The following is a 17,937-nucleotide window of genomic DNA, read 5'->3' on the forward strand; positions in this document are numbered from 1 at the left end:
GCTTTAGACGGCACAGAAGGAGTGGGACCAGGAGCTAAAGGCTTGAACCACAGATGTGCCTTGCCACCGTGGTCCTGCCCCTCCCTCCCCTTGGGTGTGAGTCAGAAAAGCATGGGCCTTAAAATTCCAGATACAGTGCAGGTCACCAGTTGTCACCATCCCCAGCCGGTGGGAATCTTGGGTCCGACAAAGCCAGCTTGCCTACTGGTGAGCCAGACCTGCCAGATGTGCAGGGAAGACAACCAAACTTGATGGCCTTCTTGAACTATCCAGGCCACTCCTGGACTAACCTGAACCAAGAGACCTTGAAGCCAGTTTTCTGTTCATTGCTACCCAAAAGCATGTGACATATTGGCACCTAGGAAGTGCTAAGAGTGGCTTTGTCACTCTTCTCCAGTTGGAAAAGGGAGGCACTGGTATCAGAGTATAGGAGGGAGGCCTCAGGCTGCAGAGAGTGCCCGGACGCAAGAGAAATACCGGAGATATCAGAACAAGTACCCGAGAGAGTAGCGGTCAGGACAAACGCCTTCCTAGGTGTCTGACCATCGTCTATGTCCCACTCAGTCCCTTTTGCTAGCACAGCCACAGGCGGAACGCTTAAACCCTTTCTGTGCCTCCTCCGGAGGAGAATCATGGGCACTTCCGGTGGGAGTTTCCGGCGCCCAGAGAGCCAATCTGTGGGGTGGAGTCCCTGCGCGTTGGTCTCGCACATCAGCACCTTGACTACATTTCCCAGACTTCACTGAGAGCGTCTCGGTTTAAACAGGCCAATCGGCGTCCGGCGGAGACCGGCGCTGCGTTTAAACCTTCGTCCGTGACCCAGCTGAATTTTACACCCTCCTGGTCTGAGGCGAGGGGTAAGGAGTGGGCATAGGGCTGGTCCAGGAGAGTGGGGAACCGTGCTCCGAGCCGCAGAGGCCGAGGAGGACGGGCTGCGGTGCCAGCTCTGCAGCGCAGAGCCGGAAATCCGTTACCCCGCCTCGGGGCGCACTGTCCCTGGGAATCCGGGAGCAAGCTGGGGCTTGCCTCTAACATGCCTAATTCTCCCGTCCGCTTGCTTCCTGCAGCGAACTCTGTAGAAGGAGGAGACGGCCGCGACGTGCCTTCGGCCAGCCAGAGGGGAGGAGGTGAAGATGGATGCTGGTAGTAAGGAGGGTAAGTCCTTTCTGTTCGTGCGGCTGTTCCTGGAGTGTATTTCTTTTCACGCCAAACAGTGAAGGCAAGAACAGATCAAAAAATGAGCAAGTCTGGATTGATAGGTAAATGAATTAAACCGAAGTTACTTACAAGGACATTAGCAATTCATAGAAGAAGAGGCTTCTACACCCCCACACACCCACTTTTTAAAATCACTTACATAATCTTAAGAGGGCCCACACACACACTTCCAGAAGGGCATTAGTGGTGGATCTTAATCTTGTAAGGGTCTCCTGTGGTTGATCACACTTGCTGGGCTATCAAAGTGGTACAGCTTTCTCATGCACCGAAGGTCAAGTCCCACACTCGACCCCTTCCTCAGGCTGTCTTTTCCACTTTTCTTCTTATCTTTGTTTGCCTTTTCTTGCTTGTTTGCCCCACCACCACCACCACCACCACACACGAGGGGTTTCTCTATATAGCCCTGGAACTCAATCTGTAGACTAGGCTGGCCTTGAACTCAGAAATCTGCCTGCCTCTGCCTCCCCAAGTGCTGTGATTAAAGGCGTGCACCACCACTGCTTGGCTCTTACTTGCTTTTTGAGACCCCACTTTGTAACCCAGAACTCACTCTGTTTTCCTGACTGGCCTTGAGCTCACAGAGAAGCTTCCTGAGTGCTGTCAGATTCCTTGAAAAGCAATTCTTGCTAGGTGGTGTCAGTGCAGAGAACTGCAGAGGCAGGCAGATCACTTGAGTTTATTTCAAGGCTAGCCTGGTCTACAGAGCCAAGTTCCAGAACTGTTTTCTTTGTAACCCTACACAGTGAAACCCTGTCTAAAAGAGGGAGGAGGATTCTTCACGAAGACTTGTTTTAGGTGTGTGTGGTCAGTGTGATAAAGAGAACAGTTCTGGAACTTGCTCCGTAGACCAGGCTAGCCTTGAAATAAAACTCAAGAGATCTGCCTGCCTCTGCAGGTTACATACATACATCAGGTTATGTGTGTATCCTCTTTGATGCCTTATGAGACTGCTTAGCACAGTAATGCCCACTATAAGAAGCTCCTCTGACCAAGGCTGGCAGCACAGTAAGTTATGCGTGTAAACAGAAACATTTAGAAGGCAGCTTACCAGGATGTAATGCGCATCCTCAGTGGAGCCTGTGACCTCCCTCAGCCATAGGTTTTTGTCCTGAGTTAGACTGTAGGCTTCCCTCCAGTGAAGCAGACCTTAAGTACTACTGAGAAGTTGCTGGTCTGTTAGAGAGGGCTGAACAAATCCACAGTTGGGTCAGCCAAGATTATGCTAGGAATCTGGATGGGCAAAGTGCAAAATTTTTGTTGTTTTTTTTTTCTTTTTTGTTTCATTTTGGGTTTTTGGAGATCTAGAAAGGGATCGGAGGAGCAGTGGTGGTCCACAGAAACTCGGTTAGTCTCCACTGTGAATTTGAATCACCTTTGAACTCATCATTGATGGATAGATAGATGTCTCATAATTTAATTCCAGTCAAACTAAAGTAGTTGATCTTTAGAAAAAAAATATCCTGTGCCAGAAGGTGACTTAGCATTCTCAGAACCCCTAGGTTCCATCACAAAGTCAGGCTCTGTGCTTTGACGTTGGGTCAGCGCGCTCAGAATGGCTTGTAGAACTTGAGAGTAGAAATGGAAATAAGAAGGACTCGAGATACCCATGAAAATTGACTGAATTCAGGCAATAATCTTTTACTTTACCAAGAGTGGAATCTCATAGCAGCTGTGAAACCAGTACTTTCCTGTTTTATGCTACCCTAAAATAATGTGGACGTTTTCTCCCCAATCCCCACCCCAGACTTTCTTCTTCTGGAAGATGAAAAATTTGACTTCGATCTTTCCTTGTCGTCTTCAAGGTAAAACCGTGAGTTTTCTTCCCTTCCCCTGGCATAGCCGTGTTCATCAAAGCCCCTCGCCTGGGTGCCATTGTGACTTCCCTGATAATCTTTTTCTTTAAATGCAGCACCAATGAAGATGATGAAGTCTTTTTTGGGCCTGTCGGACATAAAGAAAGATGCATCGCTGCCAGTTTGAACTTAAACCGCCAGGCTCCCGAGCGGCCTCTTGCCCCGGGCTCTGGCAGCCCTTGCACCTGGAGTCCTCTCTCCGGGGAGAAGTTTGTGGAAGTGTACAAAGAAGCCAACTTACTGGCCTTACAGATAGAAAGTCACAGCCGAAAAGAGGTGGCCCAGGCTGCCAAGCCCCAAAATCCTGTGAACCAGGGCAAGGAAACGTTTGTGCAGGACTCACAGTTAAAAATAAGCCTCTTTGAGAAAGAACAGAAGAGAGACAAAAGCCCCATGTCACTTAAAAGAGAGACATTCTGCCTGCCATCCTCGACGGCACAACCTCTCTTGAGGGAGCCCCAGCTCCTGGCTTCTCCAGGCCTGCTCAGCTCCCCTGTCCCAGCAGGCCCTGTTCAGACCCAGAACAACCAGGGTCTACCCTGTTCCACTCAGCCATTACCAAGAGAATCAGGTACCTCCCAGCCTCCAGGTCAGGCTGGACCTCAGAGGAGGATCACCAGCAAGCTACAGCCACCCCGGGCCTTGCCTGTGAGAGGAAGAAACCTTCACCTGGCTACAGACAAGGTAAACCTGCACACAGCACACAGCCTCCTTGCCTCTCTTCTGCCCATGCCCTGCCAGGGAAGCCTCTAGGGAGGGGCAGCGCTCTAAGGACTGGAAAGCCCAGGAGTGGAACCAGGATCTGGACAATGAAGGCAGTAGTGATGGGGAGCCCTGCACCTTTGAGGAGCACCCCTGCCCCCCAAGTTCGGCTCTGGATGTTCCCTATGGCTGGGACTTTATACTTCTTTCTGCCCAGGCGTGACATGAATGCCAGGGAAGTGGCAGTTGATCAGATGTGGGAAACTCAGGGCCCTGGAGGCTTAGTTGGGGGTAGGCAGAAAGGCAGATGCCAGAGATAGCTTGCTTCCTGGTTTACCTGCTTCATTCTTGCTGAGGAGAGGGGGCCCTGAGAAGGAACAGAGCAAAGGTGCGAGCTGTACTGAGGATTGCAGTTAAAGGATGGCTCTGAGGTTGTGGGGGGGTGAGACCCTGCACATCCCCGTCCCCATCTGTGAGCCCTCTCCTGACCACATCTGACACCAGAATGCCCTGGGTAGGATTGCTAGCAGCGTGTGGACGTGGGACAGAATGTGTGTGTGTGATCGCACATGACTGTGGGACAGGTCTGGGGTCGCAGCACAAGCAGGATACTAGGCAGGATTGCTGTGTCATCAATTGGCTTAACACAAGATCTTCATGACAGCAGCAGCATCCAGAATTGCCAACCAGTGCAGCCCACTCAGATGCCCGTTAGCCGATGAACAGATACATAAAATGGGGACACATCAGATAACGACATGGTTTTTTTAGTAAAAGACTTGCAGTATCACTGAGTGTGTCTTTGAGGAGGTGAACTTTGTGTCACATGAAGTGCTACAAGGGAAACCTTGCTGTTGTACTCTCACGCTGAAGCTACAGCTTGCGCCTTCCCGACATCCTTGGTGCGTGTGTGCATAGAGCAGCTCCCTGATGCCCTTGGCACTCAATATGTTGAGGGTTTGCGCCATGACTTGCAGGCCAGAGAATATAGGCTTGTTTGTTTTGTTTTGTTTGGGGGGTAGGTGTTTAGAAAAGGAACAGGGTTTCTCGGTGTGGCCCTAACTGTCCTGGAACTCACTCTGTAGACCAGGCAGACCTCAGACTTGGAGATCCGCCTGCCTCTGCCTCCCAAGTGATGGAATTAAAGGCGTGTGCCACCACTGCCCAGCAGGAATGTGGCTATCAGCACTCAAATGCAAAGCCTTCCTGCACTGAGCCAGTGAGTGCTGTGGTGGGGTTTTCATGCAATGAGCACCTTTCCCCACAGCATGTAGAGCGCTTGGCTGAGACAGCTCCTCACAGAGGCTCTTATTTTTGTTTTGTTTTGGAGATAGGGTTTCACTATCTAACTGGCTGCTACGGACCTCACTATATAGACCAGGCCCGCCTCGTTGAACTCACAGAAATCTGCTGGCCTTAGCCTCCAAGTGCTGGGATTCGAGGCATGTACCATATGTCTGGCCCCCTCACTGCCACTCTTAAGTGAGGGCCTGACAGAGGAGAAGCCTTGGAGATCCTTTTGCAGGCCGCCTGCCCTAGTCTGACACTGCTTCTGTGAGGAGGCCAAGTCTCCTCTCAGTGCTGTTTCTCTCACACTAGTGGATGGGGTGAGGGTGGTGGCGTCTGGGAGAAGCAATGCCAGCTCTGGGCTTGTCAGACCAGATTGTCTTCACCCCCCCAAATCAACATTTTCAGCTCAAAAAAGAGGTGCCAGCTAGCCTTCAGAGGACAAAACTCCAGAATGAAAAGGGACCCCAGAGTGATGTGCTTCTGGACAAACCCAGCTCGGCTCCGGATGCTGCCCCTGGAGAAGTTCGCCCAGTCAAGCGGTCACTCCCCATTCCTGGCAAGGTGAGCTGGCTGGGACCACAGGGGCCACTTGTCCTATGGGAACTCGGTGCCAGTTTTGTATCTTGATATAGGTCATCGAGGAGATTTTTCATTTAATAAATGCGTGGATATAAGTTAGATTCCTAGGACTCACATTTACGGAAACTTGTGTGACACTTAGAGCCCTGCGGTTAGCTGTGGTTAGCCAGCTTAGCCAACATGGTGAGTGCCAGGCAAGCCAGAGCCCTGTCTTTAGAACTACACGGTAGCTGGGCATGGTGGAAGTGCACGCCTTTAATCCTAGCACTTAAAGGCAGAGGCAGGTGGGTCTCTGTAGCTTGACATGCATATGCACATGAAGATCAGGGGACTATCGCAGATACTTTCTTTGGATACAGAGTCTCACTGTGTAGCCCCAGTTGGCCTAGAACCAACTGCGTGTGTGTGTGTGTGTGTGTGTGTGTGTGTGTGTGTGTGTGTGTGTGTGTGTGTGTGTGTGTACACTCACAGCAGTTAAGGAACATTGGAAACAGCCCACAAGAAGCACTAGGTCGCAGAAAAGATGGGCCTGCCTGGCCGTGTGCACTGTGGCTGTGTCACTTGGGCTGTTGATAGGAGTCTAGCAGCACTGGTCACACTTGGTTCCCGGCAGCCAATTCTCACTGATCCCTCTGCCTCCGTGGGAGACACGAGGTATTAGATTTTGAGTTCGGAGCTCACAGATGTAGAGACTGTCACCTTTCTGGTGCTCTGAGATACCTATTAGAAAGCATTTATTAAAGTTGCCAAAAGCTCTGCCTACAGCCGCTGCTTTGAGGTCTGGGTTGGAACCCCACAGTCTTAATTGCTGCTAGCCCCTCTGCACATTCCTCTGGCAGAGGCCTGCACATTACATTCTAGATGCAGTCGGGCTTCCAGATCACAGCTATTTAAAAGAGAAGTTGCCTCTGTCCTGAGACTGTGTAGCTTCTCCTTGTCAGTGCCTGCATGACATGACGACCTGTGCAGTCTTAGCACTACATTAGAGTTAGAACTGCCTAGAGAGTGTTTGTCTGATTGTTTGCTTGTTTGTTCATTTATTTGGTTTTTCCAGGCAGGGTTATTTTATGTAGTCCTGGCTGTCCTGGAACTTACTATGTAGACTAGACAGGCCTTGAACAGAGATCTGCCTGCTTCCAGGGCTCCCAAGTGATAGATTTGAATTCAGGATCTCCAGAAGAGCAGCCAGTGCTCTTAACCACTGAGCCGACTCTCCAGCCCCTATTTATATATATATATATATATATATATATATATATATATATATATATATATATATATATATATATATATATTTCTAAATTTTATTTTATGTGCATGAGTGTTTTGTCTGGATGTCAATATACCATGTGTGTTGCTGGTACCCAAAGAGAGGTCAGGAGCAGGTGTAGATCCTCTGAAACTGGAGTTATAAGTGGTGTGAGCCATTATGTGTGTGCTAAGAATTGAATCCAGGTCCTCTGTAAGAATAACAAGTGCTCTTACCTGCTGAGCCATCTCTCTAATCCCACTAAGGATTATCTTAAAATCCTACTTTTGTAGAATTAAGTATGTGTGTGGTTAATAAAATCCTGGCTAATGTTTCACCTTTTTTCTCAGTTGGGGCTGAAGAAGACCCTGTTAAAACCACCTGGCTATACTGGCAATCTCACAAGGAAGTCGTCTACCTCTGGGTCTGCTTCCAGCCTCACGTCTGGTGTAAGCCGGTCTTCAGTAGCAGGCAAAGGTGAGTAGCCCCGCTAGCCAGGTGAGCCCTGAGCACCATGTGTTTTGGCTGCACAGGATGCTGTAGAGGTCAGGGCTGAGGGCTAGTCAGGAAAAGACTCGCTGTCCTGTTGCCCTGAATAATCCCTTCCAGTAAGGAGAGGTGATCTCCGCTGGAGGCATACAAACAAACTCATGAAGTGACAACGTGAAAACGTGGCTGTTCACACTGCATCCATGGGAACACAGGACCTAAGACCAGTGGGCCCAGCCTGGGTCATTTAGGGCATGTGCCCTTGGGTTCAACCTGCCTAAACAAGGCTGCCATCTAGTGGTGGAGTGCTGTAGGGACCAGAGAATGCATCTGCGGTTTGCCTGTGGATTCTGGTTATGTCTGGTGACACGTGGTGAGGGCTTCAAGATAGAAGAAGTCTGAACTCTCCAATCAGCCTGATCTGGAGTACTGACTGCTACTCGGTGGTTGACAGCCATCTGTGCCCTTACCTTAAGTCAAGTGATACTGTTGACCTTGGGGAAATTTCCTGAGTCTGGAAGTGCTCAGAGGCCCTTCTGTGGCCCATGAGTACATGGTCAGGACACTCATGGCTGCCACTGCCCAGGAGCTGTGAGGTGCGTCTTCCTCCACTGACTCAGAACACTGGCACCGTGTGTTGTTTATGGTAGAGCCATAGGTTCAGATGAGATTGTGGGGCAGGACCTAGTCGGGCTAGCACTGCATAGACATGGCTACAGCATTATTCCCTATCATTTCCCCTTGAGTCCTCACTGTGGACTCACACAGTAGGTCCATTGCTAGTTGACTAGACCGTCCCCTTTCTTCTGCTCATCAAGGACTCGAAGAGAGAAGAACTTAACCTTGTGAATGCACACACACACCTGCTGGGAGTTGACGGTACTCAGCTCAGGTTCCGGCATCCTGCTGGTCCTGACGGCCATCACCTAATGGGCATCCAGTGTGCGAGAGAGAGAGAGAGAGAGAGAGAGAGAGAGAGAGAGAGAGAGAGAGAGAGAGAGAGAGAGTGAGTTAGAGAGTTTTAAAGTGTTTGGAAACTGACTTGAGTAACCAGCCTTGATTACCGACTTTTGCAGCAAAGACCAGTGAACGTTCAGGCATTCCTGCTGGCAGCTCCCGGCGTCGGTCAAGCAGCAGCAAGTTGGGCAGAATAGGACCCGCTACGTCACACCAGGCTTTGCCAGCAGCCCCTGCCAGGGCATCCTGCAAACAAGCCAAAGGGGCTGATGCTGCCCAGACAGTGGCCGAGCAGCCCAAGGTCCCCACCCCGAGTCCTCTCACCCAACAACCCCAGACTCCACAGCAAGGAGGACCAAGGCTGGACCCCGACGCCGAGACATCTCTGTTGAATAAAACTGTCAGTATAAAACGACAGGATTCCTATCTGAGCTGCAAGACAGAGGCCGTGTCTACCACGGCAAACCCATTTAAAGTGCCCCAGTTTTCTGTTGGTAAGTACAGCTACATTGTGGTGGGCTTTACGATATGGGGGGAGGTTACTGGTGTGGCTGGTGCTGTTCGGCTTCTTTAGCTCTGATAATCTGACCAGGGTGTGTTCTGCGTCCCACTGTGTGTCCATTCTTCTTGATGAGCCATTGCCCCTGGCCTGCATCTTCCTCACTGTTGTCCTCAGTGTGGTCGTTATGTCTGCAGCTGTGGTTTTTGTCACACCTGGGTGGTTAGAGCTTTGTCGTTCTGTTGATATTGGTGGCTCTGCTTCTATGGGTCTCTGTTTTAACCACCTGGATCATGTTTTCCTTAAGGGGCTGAACTTAGTGGCCGGTGGATGCAGTCCAGCCTGCTCCATCCTTCAGCCTGTCACAGATGGATCTAGAGTGGCTGCTGTTTAGCCTGGCGCAGGCATGGGCTTTTGCGCAGACGCTGCCAAGCGTCCTATTAGCTTACTCCGCTGGCTCAGGCAGCGTGGGATGTGCTGTTCTCACCCTTGTTCTCCACTAGTTGCTTGTCTTGACCTTGAGGCATCTTGCCCGACATGGCATGCAGCTGTCCTTCCCGGAGATGCCGCTGCAGACTTTTCTAGAGTTTGTTCTCTCTGTGTGGCTTCTCTCCAACTCTGGGGAAGAGGTTAGATGGTATTCTAGTTTGCTTTCTGTCATCGTGATAAACACCAGGACTAAGGCACCTTGAGGAGTTTGTTTAGCTCACACTTCCACATCGACTTCATCATTGAGGGAAGTCAGGGTAGGAACTCAAGGAAACACCAGAGAGGAATGCCTGAGGATGGTACCACTCACAGTGGGCTGGGCCCTTACCTACATCAGTTAGCAATGGAGAAAACGCCTGTCTGGTGGAGGCTATTCCTCAGGTGAGGTTCCCTCACCCACCAGTCAAGTTGACTACCAAGATTAGCAGGCTCAGATGGAGTGAGTGGTTCTTTTGGCCAGAATAGTCGCCCCAAGCAACAATGCTGAGCTGAGATCAGAAGCCCAGTGAAGAGGCAGCTACTAGATAACCCAAAAGAAGATTCCAGGGGGAGGAAATGGTGCTGTAAAGGTTCTATGGCAGAAATGTGCTTGAGTTCCTAGAGGAGCGGGAAGACAGCGGCAAGAAAGCAGGTGGAATAGATCCTACTGCAAGCCGCATAACACTGGCTTTATTTTCAAAAAAGAAATGAATGTTGATTTCCTTCCCGTGTCAAAGTCTAAATAGAGGACCTGGGGTCCCCATGGCCCTGCTGTGTACATCTGCTGAGGCCGGCAGGACTGCATAGGCTGGAGCCCGTCTTAGGGTTCCTATTGCTGAGATGAAGCACCGCGACCAAAAGCAGGTTGGGGAAGAAAAGGGTATGTCTCCCTCGCAGTTCCAAATAACAGTCCATCAATGGCAGTGGGGGCAGGGACTCACTGGAGGCTGGAGCTGAGGAGGGCGCTGCTTTCTTCACTCCTCAGGCCTTGTTCTGCCCAGGGGTAGCTCCCTGACAGGCTGGGCGCGCCCCCATCAATCGCTAATTAAGAAAATATGTGGTCAGCGGTATTGTTTTGGGGCTTCACCTGGCCTTGACTGGCTTGCTAAGATGGGCCCCTTTCATGGTTGGGGACACTTTGCCTGTGGCTTCAAAGACAGCAAGTTAATACATGGAGGTCCTGGCTTCTGAGGCCTTGGGGCCCCGGATTGAGCCTCAGGATCATGGGAAGCAAGTTTGTGTTTCACCTGGAATCATGTGGCAGAGGGACAGTGGTGTGACAGGCCATCCGGGTTATGCCGGGCTTTGCCGAGTGGCTGGTGAGCCCACACTGTTGGACAGCAGCTGAGCCATCCACATGGAGATACTTGTCACCTATAGAATGTGTATGTGACGTGCCTCAGAGTTAGGGATGCCACAGCTCAGGGACATGAAGATACAGTAGGCTCTGCTGCTTGCTGGGGCTCCATCCACATGATTTCCATGGACACGGGGGTGCAGGGAACAGCCTGACAGGAAGAGGAGACTTGGGAGGAGCCTGCCGTGAAACTTAGGCCCAAGTCAGGGGGAAAGGAGCTGGCATAACAGTACAGAGTTCTCTCAGTACCAGACCTGGCCCTGGCCCCAGCTGGGGTCTCAGAGGGTTTCCTGTGTCTCACTGGCCTCTGTTTTTACTCGGACAGTTGTGAAAGTGGGGGTGTTTAGAGGAGAGTGTCTAGATGGTACTGTGTGTGCCAGGCTCACCATGTTGCTCTCTTCTGATTGGCTCTCCCTGTTCTTAGGTGAGTCACCTGATGGAGTAACCCCGAAATTCTCACGGACACATCGGCTGCAGTCCTGGACACCAGCTAGCAGGTAGCCAACAGGAGTTTGCCTCCTTACCTTTTGAGAGCTACTGATATGACTGTAGGCTCCGTGGAGTGCCGCCTGGGCTGCAGGTCAAGCTTCTGAGGTAGAGGCTGTCTGTCACACTCACTGTGTGCCGCCGGGTGCTGTGACTTTGAGCTAGGCGAACCCAGGCCAAATCATAGAAACTCCTTCAGTATTGCTTTAGGTGCTGAGCCTAGACCCCACCTCCTACCCCCAAAGCTTCTGACTCAGTGGGTTGGGGTGGGGATTGGGGACCAAGGGTCAGAGCCCAGCTCTACATATTTCAGAAGTTCCCTGGTCACTGGTTTGTGCACAGTTAGGGACCGTGGGATGGAGCAGCTGCTCAGACTTGGGTTTCAGTCCTGCTCTGTGACCTAGCACGAGTCTAAATGTCCTGAATGGGTTTCCTCATCTGTCCCTTGCTCTCTGGCCCAGTGTGGCAGTTACAAGAGTGAGAACAAGTCCACACATGCACAGATGCCTGGGGACCTATAGGGACCCCTGAAGTGACAGCTGTATCCCCTCTGCCCCTTTAGTTATATCCTTTACACCACTGGTTCTGCGGCTATCAGCAGGTCTTGGGTAGCATCTTCAGGGTGACCATGGGAAAGTACCCTTCAGGGCCTGGGCATAGTGAGCTAAACATTTCCTCTAAAGCTGTGGCCATGCTGTGGTGCCTTCCTCCCACGCAGTGTAACAAAACCAACTCCAGTGCAGGGTAGCGACTTCCCTCAGTGATGAACGATGGTGTGGAATTGAAAGCCACATAAACTCCCCGAGGTGCCTTGGTCCTGGTGTTTATCACAGTGACAGAAAGCTAGCTGAATACTCTCTAACTCCCGTGTCTCAGCTACCTGCAAAGCGAAAAATAACCCTTGCCTCCTGGGTCCCATTAGGGGTCACAGTGTGGGCATACTTGTCTTCACTGGCGCTTTAGCAGAGCCAGCGGTGGGCCTCGCCTTGGCAGGTCTGAGAGCACCGAGTGCTGGGTATGCTCCGAGTATGCAGCCCAGTGTTCAGCGCATGCTACTTATAAAGTTCGTTTCCAGACTCTGAAGGACACGGGAGTTGTCTTTGATGGATGGTAAAGTTGGTAGGTAGCTCCCTAGCCTGCCAGGGCTCTGTGTTAGTGATGAGTCCTAGAGTTGGTTCACTGGTGTCAGTGCTCTGGGGTCACTGTAGCAGCATTCCAATGCCTGGGCCTTTCTGTATAGACTGGCTAATCTCACACTCAGCCTTCCTGCCCCTTTTCTTCCTGCTTTTGACTTGTGCCACGGTGCTGGGCGTCTGGGGACTTAGATGGGTGTGTGGCAGTTCTGGAGGCTGGGCATCTGAGATCATGGGAGTGTCTGATGTGGGTCCATTGCTTGGCTCCTCATGTCTTCATATGGAAGGCCAAACACGGCATCTGGGGCTTCTGTCTTTATAATGATGCTAATCCAATGATCGGTGGGTGCTCTGACTTCTGACCTAATCACCTCCCTGAGGCCCAGTCTCCTATATAATCGTCTTGGGGATTAGGCTTTCAATATGTGAATTTGGGGGGTGCAAACATTTAGTCTGTCCATAACTGATAACAACTTGACTCAGCCTCTGCATTAAGAACAACAACAAAATAACCTTCGGGAGAGATGGTGGTTAAGGCACAGAACTGTCAGGGAGTGCCTAGCTCCCCAGTGCAGTTCTCACCTTTGACTTGGGGATCTTGGGCCTGGGTATGGGTAGGCCATGGGGAAGACTACCATCAGTTCACTTCTTAGCCAGTGTAGAGAAAAAGTTCCTGTCACAAGTATCTCTTTAAGTCCCTTCTGACCCTCCAATGGAGGGTACCTTACATACAGCCATCCATGTTCAAGGATGTTCTAGATACCTATGGGACAGGATGGAGGCATCACTTGCTGAGGAACTTGGAACTGGTCCAAGGTCACAAGGGGACTGCAAGCATCTTGAGTCCTGCCCATACTGGAGCCCTTCTCAAGAACAGAGCCCACCCAGGCCCCCTGGCTGCCCTTTGCACTTCAGTGGTCCGTGTTCAAGACCTCTGTGTCTTCACCAGGGTGGTCAGCAGCACTCCTGTGAGACGCCCATCAGGGGCCACTCCACAAGGCCTGCCCAGCAGTATGAAGACCCCTTTGAGCGCAAGACGGATGTCAGTGTTGCCCACACCTGCCAGTCGGCGTCTCTCTGGCCTTCCATTAATGGCACCTCAGTCCATGCCCAGGGCTCTGGTATCCCCACTGTGTGTGCCTGCCCGGCGACTTTCTTCTGAGCCCAGGAGAAGATCTACAGTCAGGTAAAAATGAGCTTGTCTTGAGTGTTCCCTAGACCTCAGGGGTCTCTCTGTCCTGGGAAGGTGCAGCAGCAGATAGGAGAAAGAGGAAGAGAAATGATCTATGAAGCACAAGGCTCAGCGTACAAACAGGCAGAGGTGTGTGTGTGTGTGTGTGTGTGTGTGTGTTTGGGGATGGAGGGTGGGGCTGTGTTTGTTGTGTCATGTGTATGTTTTAAGTATAATACAGAAAGAACTCAGGTTGTTCTGAAACCCATAAACCATAATAAGACGGTATTCTGATCTAATGTGTGGCTCTGGTTCCTGCTCCGTTTCCACAGTTCATTCAGCTTTGAGTTACCAGGTGCTTAGGGGACATGTGAGGTGTCAGGAGAGGTCACTGCTAGGGGGAAGCACGACGAACTGCAGGTTCCTGTTAGTGTAGGCATGCTGTAGTGTGGAAGGCCGCGCATGACTGGGCTTCCAGCCTGGCCTCCTGAGGGAGCAGTGGGGAGGGACACTCAGGCCGGCAGGCGCTTGGCTCACTTGGGCCTGGAGAGGCCACAACATATGCAGAGGCGGGGCCGATGCTCGGTGACTCAGTAACTGTAAAGAAAAGGGCAGACATGGACACAAGGTGAGGCTAGACTGACAGAACCGGAGAGGTGAAAGTGGCCTTGGAAACCTTCAGTCCTCTTGCACAGAGAGCAGGGTCTGACAGGCGAGGTCATCCTCACAGCTCGGGCACTTGTGGCCAGCTGCTTCGTCCAAGGCTGCTTTCACACTGAAGCTAATGACCGCTGTAGGAAGAACATGCAAGTTTTCCTCCTCCTTTCCCCCTAGAGCGGAGCTGACGCAGAAGAGCAGCAGTGGCAGTGGTGGGCAGGCCCAGGGCCTGTCCTCAGATGAGAGCTCTTCCCCTCCATCCTCCGTGCCTCAAGCACTTAACTTTTCTCCAGAGAAGAGTGACTGTCCTCCTTCCCAAGGCTCCTCCACAGCAGCAGCAGCTCAGGGTGAAGCGGAGCCTCGTGAAGACACACAGCGCAGTGAGGTACATGGAGGTGGCTGCAGTTACACACCAGCTGAGGTACGTGGAAAGTCACGAACATAGACTCACGGTTCCCTCCCTGCCTCAGCTTGTGGCTGGGGCCCATGTTTCCAGTAGACTCAGAGAGGTGCTCAGGACTGTGGCTAAGGAAATGTTTAGCCAAGTACTTCGTCAGGGGTTAGAGGACAGGAATGGGAGAGGCTGAAGCTCTGGATTAGCTGTGGATAGGGGCACGGGGCCACTCCAGCCTTGCCCTTGGGCTCCAGGCTGTGAACCTCAGGGCACAGGCAAAGCCTGGCTTCCCAGGGCAGTTGCTTGGCACAGACTTTCCCTCTCTCTGTGCCCTGCTTAGGGTCTTCTCCTGGACATCAGACTGGACCAGCTCACCATCACCCCTGAAGCAGGAGGCAGAGACCTGGCTGACTGCCCTCTCATCGACTTCAGCAACACCCCGGAGTCAAACCTGGCTTTGGGACCTAGCAGCTGGCCCCTGATTGACCTCATAATGAACACTCCAGACATGGGTAGAAATGATGCAGGGAAGTCTCCGAAGAAGGCTGAGCTCGGCCAGGTGAGAAGCAGCAGGGGATTCGTGCTGACTTCAGCCCAGGGTGCTGTCAGGTCTGGGCGCTGCATGGTGCCCTTGGGACGCACAGGGACTCACGCTTGGCTTCTCCATGGTGACCCATTGCCGTCAGGCATCTAGCTGGACCTGGAGGACCTCTCAGGCAGTCGTATCCCCACCACCACTCCTGCCTGCCCTCTGTGTTTGTGGGTTTGAGGTTTCTCTTCTAAGAGTCTTAGACATGGTGACTGAGTCTCCTTGCCACTCTGCTGCTGTTTCTGTCCCTGGTCCCCAAGTGGGATTGGCCCAGTCACTGCAGCTTCTTGTTGTGTGGTGGCCCAGTCAGATTTGTTCACCTTGATCTCTCCAATCTCTTCCAGCTGATCGACCTGGGCTCCCCCCTGATCCAACTGAACCCTGAGGCTGACAAAGAAAATGTGGACTCGCCGCTTCTCAAGTTCTGAGCAAAGCACAGCCTTCCACTGTTTACTCTGTTTCCTTCTGTGTGGCCTTAGACCCAGAGAAACAAATTTTAGAAGGAATTGTATTTGATAGGGGGAGCCCATTATACTGCTTGTGTCTGAGTGGTGGGGTCCCCACTATGGCCATAAGCATTCCACCTCTGTGGCTGCCCTGACCCCTGCCTTTCACTAGGCTGAAACACAACTCTCTAAAAAATTCTGTTTTGGCTGGGTGGTGGAGGCGCACGCATGTAATCCCAGCACTTGGGAGGCAGGGGCAGGTGGATTTCTGATTTCCAGGCCAGACTGGTCTACAAAGTGAGTTCCAGGACAGCCAGGGCTATACAGAGAAACCCTGTCTCGAAAAAACAAAAAAAACAAAAAAAACCAAACAAACAAAAAATCTGTTTTGATTCTTTTGTTTGTAAAATAGCAAATGACTGTAAACTTAAATTTGTTTGAAGATTAGATATTAAATTAAATTATAGATTTAAATTATAAAGTGTATTAAAGCATGTTTGATGTTTGGACATGTAGAACTGTTTTTATTTCTCCAGATGCTGTGGAAGACTTTCATTATCCAACCTTAGTTTTATATAATGCAGGGAGTATAAATATCAGTCCCCAGCCCACTCCAGGCACCCCAGCCTGTCATCTGGGCCTGTATAACCTGCATTGTTAACACAGCTAGTTTAGATACATGATAGGCCCACAGCTTTCTAGAGTGCAGAGAATACAGGGAACTGAGATAAGAGGGAGGGGTCTACTTCAATCAGAGAGTTGGCTAAGTACAGTGTCAGTATTTAGCTCTGGCCCCTCCCATGCCCCGCCCTCGTGCCACCAGCCTCAGCTCTGTCTCCCAGGGCATCTGACATGTGGCACCACACGCTGCAGTCCCCTGCTTTCCCCTAAGTCCTTCCTCTTCACCGCTCCCAAGCTGGCCTTTCAGAAGGGTCAGCTTTGTGGCACTGGAGACTTGGGGAGCTGTCATGAAGGATACAGGCTGACAACTGAAGCGCCGCCCTCCCAAATGGCAGACGCTTGCTTCCTTGTAGTTTTTTACCATTTTGTGGGGACAGTGTTTCTGAAACCCACATGCCATTTGTGTTGTTGCCACACAGCATTTTTCCATGCTGCCTTTGCCACAGCTGTCCGGGTGTATCACACTGCAGACTTTTGGGAGTTATAGAGAAGCCAAAAACACCTTGTGTATGAAAAAGAAATGCCCTAGTTTATTTTCTAGTGTAATGAAATACTGACCAAAAGCAGCGCTGGGAGGAAAGGACTTATTTATACGGTTTGCACATCAGAATCACAAACCTGAAGGAGAGTTAGAGAATGACGTTTGACAGGAACTGAAGCAGAGGCCACGGAGGAACACTGCTTACTGGCTTGCTCCCCATGGCTTGATTAGTTTGCCTTTTACAACCAAGATCACCTGCATTGGTGTGGTTCTCACATCAATCAACAAATCCCACAGAATTGTCTAAGTTCCAATCTAATGGCATTTTCTCAACTGATGCCCCACCACACCCCACTTCCAAGATGACCCTAGCTTGTGTCAAGTTGATACAAATCCTAACAGGGTTGTCAGGTTTCTGCTACTTTGTGGTTGGCCGTATCAGAGGCTCTGGTAGGAAAAGTGGGATTTGCTATATTAAATGCCCACACTCAAGAAGGGAGGCCCTGGTCTTCAAGGCTAGAACACTACACAGACACGACCCCCTGCTGTCTTGCCTGCCTACGTGCCTGCCAACGTACCCAGGTCTATTTGGCTTATTTTGCTTCAGTCTTTTGGACCCAGGACATGTATCTAGCTTCTTCCAGCAGCCGCTCAACACCTGTCACGTGCAAGGCTCCCCACAGTGAATTCAGGAAGAGCTCCAGCTCCAGCCTGGGGTCCCAAAAGCATCCATTCATTAGAGCTGACCCCTTGTCCTCCAACCTTCTGTGGCTAGTCCTTCCCAGCCTACTGTCTGGGCCTGGTAACTACACTCCCATAGCCCACTCCACCGCAGTAACCGAGCCACAAGGAAAGCCTTACTGAGCAACAGTCCACTCTGCTTTGTCCTCCACTGGGCTCTACACCCGCTGAGCCCGCAGCAGCCTCAGGTATCTGCACCAGGAGGTCCTGCCGGGGACATCTAGTCTGTTTAGACTTCAATGAGAACATGTCGACAGACCTGTCCCTCCAGCGGGTAGGAGCCAGCTGCAGACACAGCATCTCTCACTTGCGTGCCCAAGAACGCCTTTGAGACCTCGAGCCCAAGCGGAGGCTGTTCCTGGTGCAGCTGACCCAGGAGCACCAGCTGAGCACAGAAGAAAAAGTCGCAGGTCAGCGGGTGGTGGCTAGGAAGTCCAATCTGGCCAATTCATCTCGGACCTATCTGGGATGCGCCTCCACCTGGTGCTTCTATGTCA

General features: G+C 51.4%; 1 protein-coding gene across 1 annotated transcript; it reads left to right on the plus strand.

The window, feature by feature from the left end:
* The first annotated feature begins 710 nt into the window (after positions 1-710).
* On the plus strand, positions 711-16,046 carry Gtse1 (G2 and S-phase expressed 1). Its single transcript, XM_052161108.1, has 12 exons — positions 711-857; positions 1,068-1,155; positions 2,963-3,020; positions 3,128-3,755; positions 5,469-5,624; positions 7,242-7,368; positions 8,457-8,831; positions 11,086-11,158; positions 13,230-13,466; positions 14,286-14,529; positions 14,843-15,061; positions 15,436-16,046. The coding sequence occupies exons 2-12, from the start codon at positions 1,134-1,136 to the stop codon at positions 15,517-15,519; spliced, it is 2,223 nt and encodes a 740-aa protein (XP_052017068.1). The 5' UTR covers positions 711-857; positions 1,068-1,133; the 3' UTR covers positions 15,520-16,046.
* The last annotated feature ends 1,891 nt before the right edge of the window (positions 16,047-17,937 follow it).

This window comes from Apodemus sylvaticus, chromosome 17 (genome assembly GCF_947179515.1).
Source record: "Apodemus sylvaticus chromosome 17, mApoSyl1.1, whole genome shotgun sequence".
Classification (NCBI taxonomy): Eukaryota; Metazoa; Chordata; class Mammalia; order Rodentia; family Muridae; genus Apodemus; species Apodemus sylvaticus.

What these genes read in the sequence shown, in the direction of transcription:
- Gtse1 (XM_052161108.1), top strand. Translation starts at nt 1,134, where the DNA reads ATGGATGCTGGTAGTAAGGAGG. An exon ending in TTCACCTGGCTACAGACAAG is followed by an intron (nt 3,756 to 5,468) that starts GTAAACCTGCAC and finishes CAACATTTTCAG; the next exon opens with CTCAAAAAAGAGGTGCCAGC. An exon ending in AGAAGGCTGAGCTCGGCCAG is followed by an intron (nt 15,062 to 15,435) that starts GTGAGAAGCAGC and finishes AATCTCTTCCAG; the next exon opens with CTGATCGACCTGGGCTCCCC.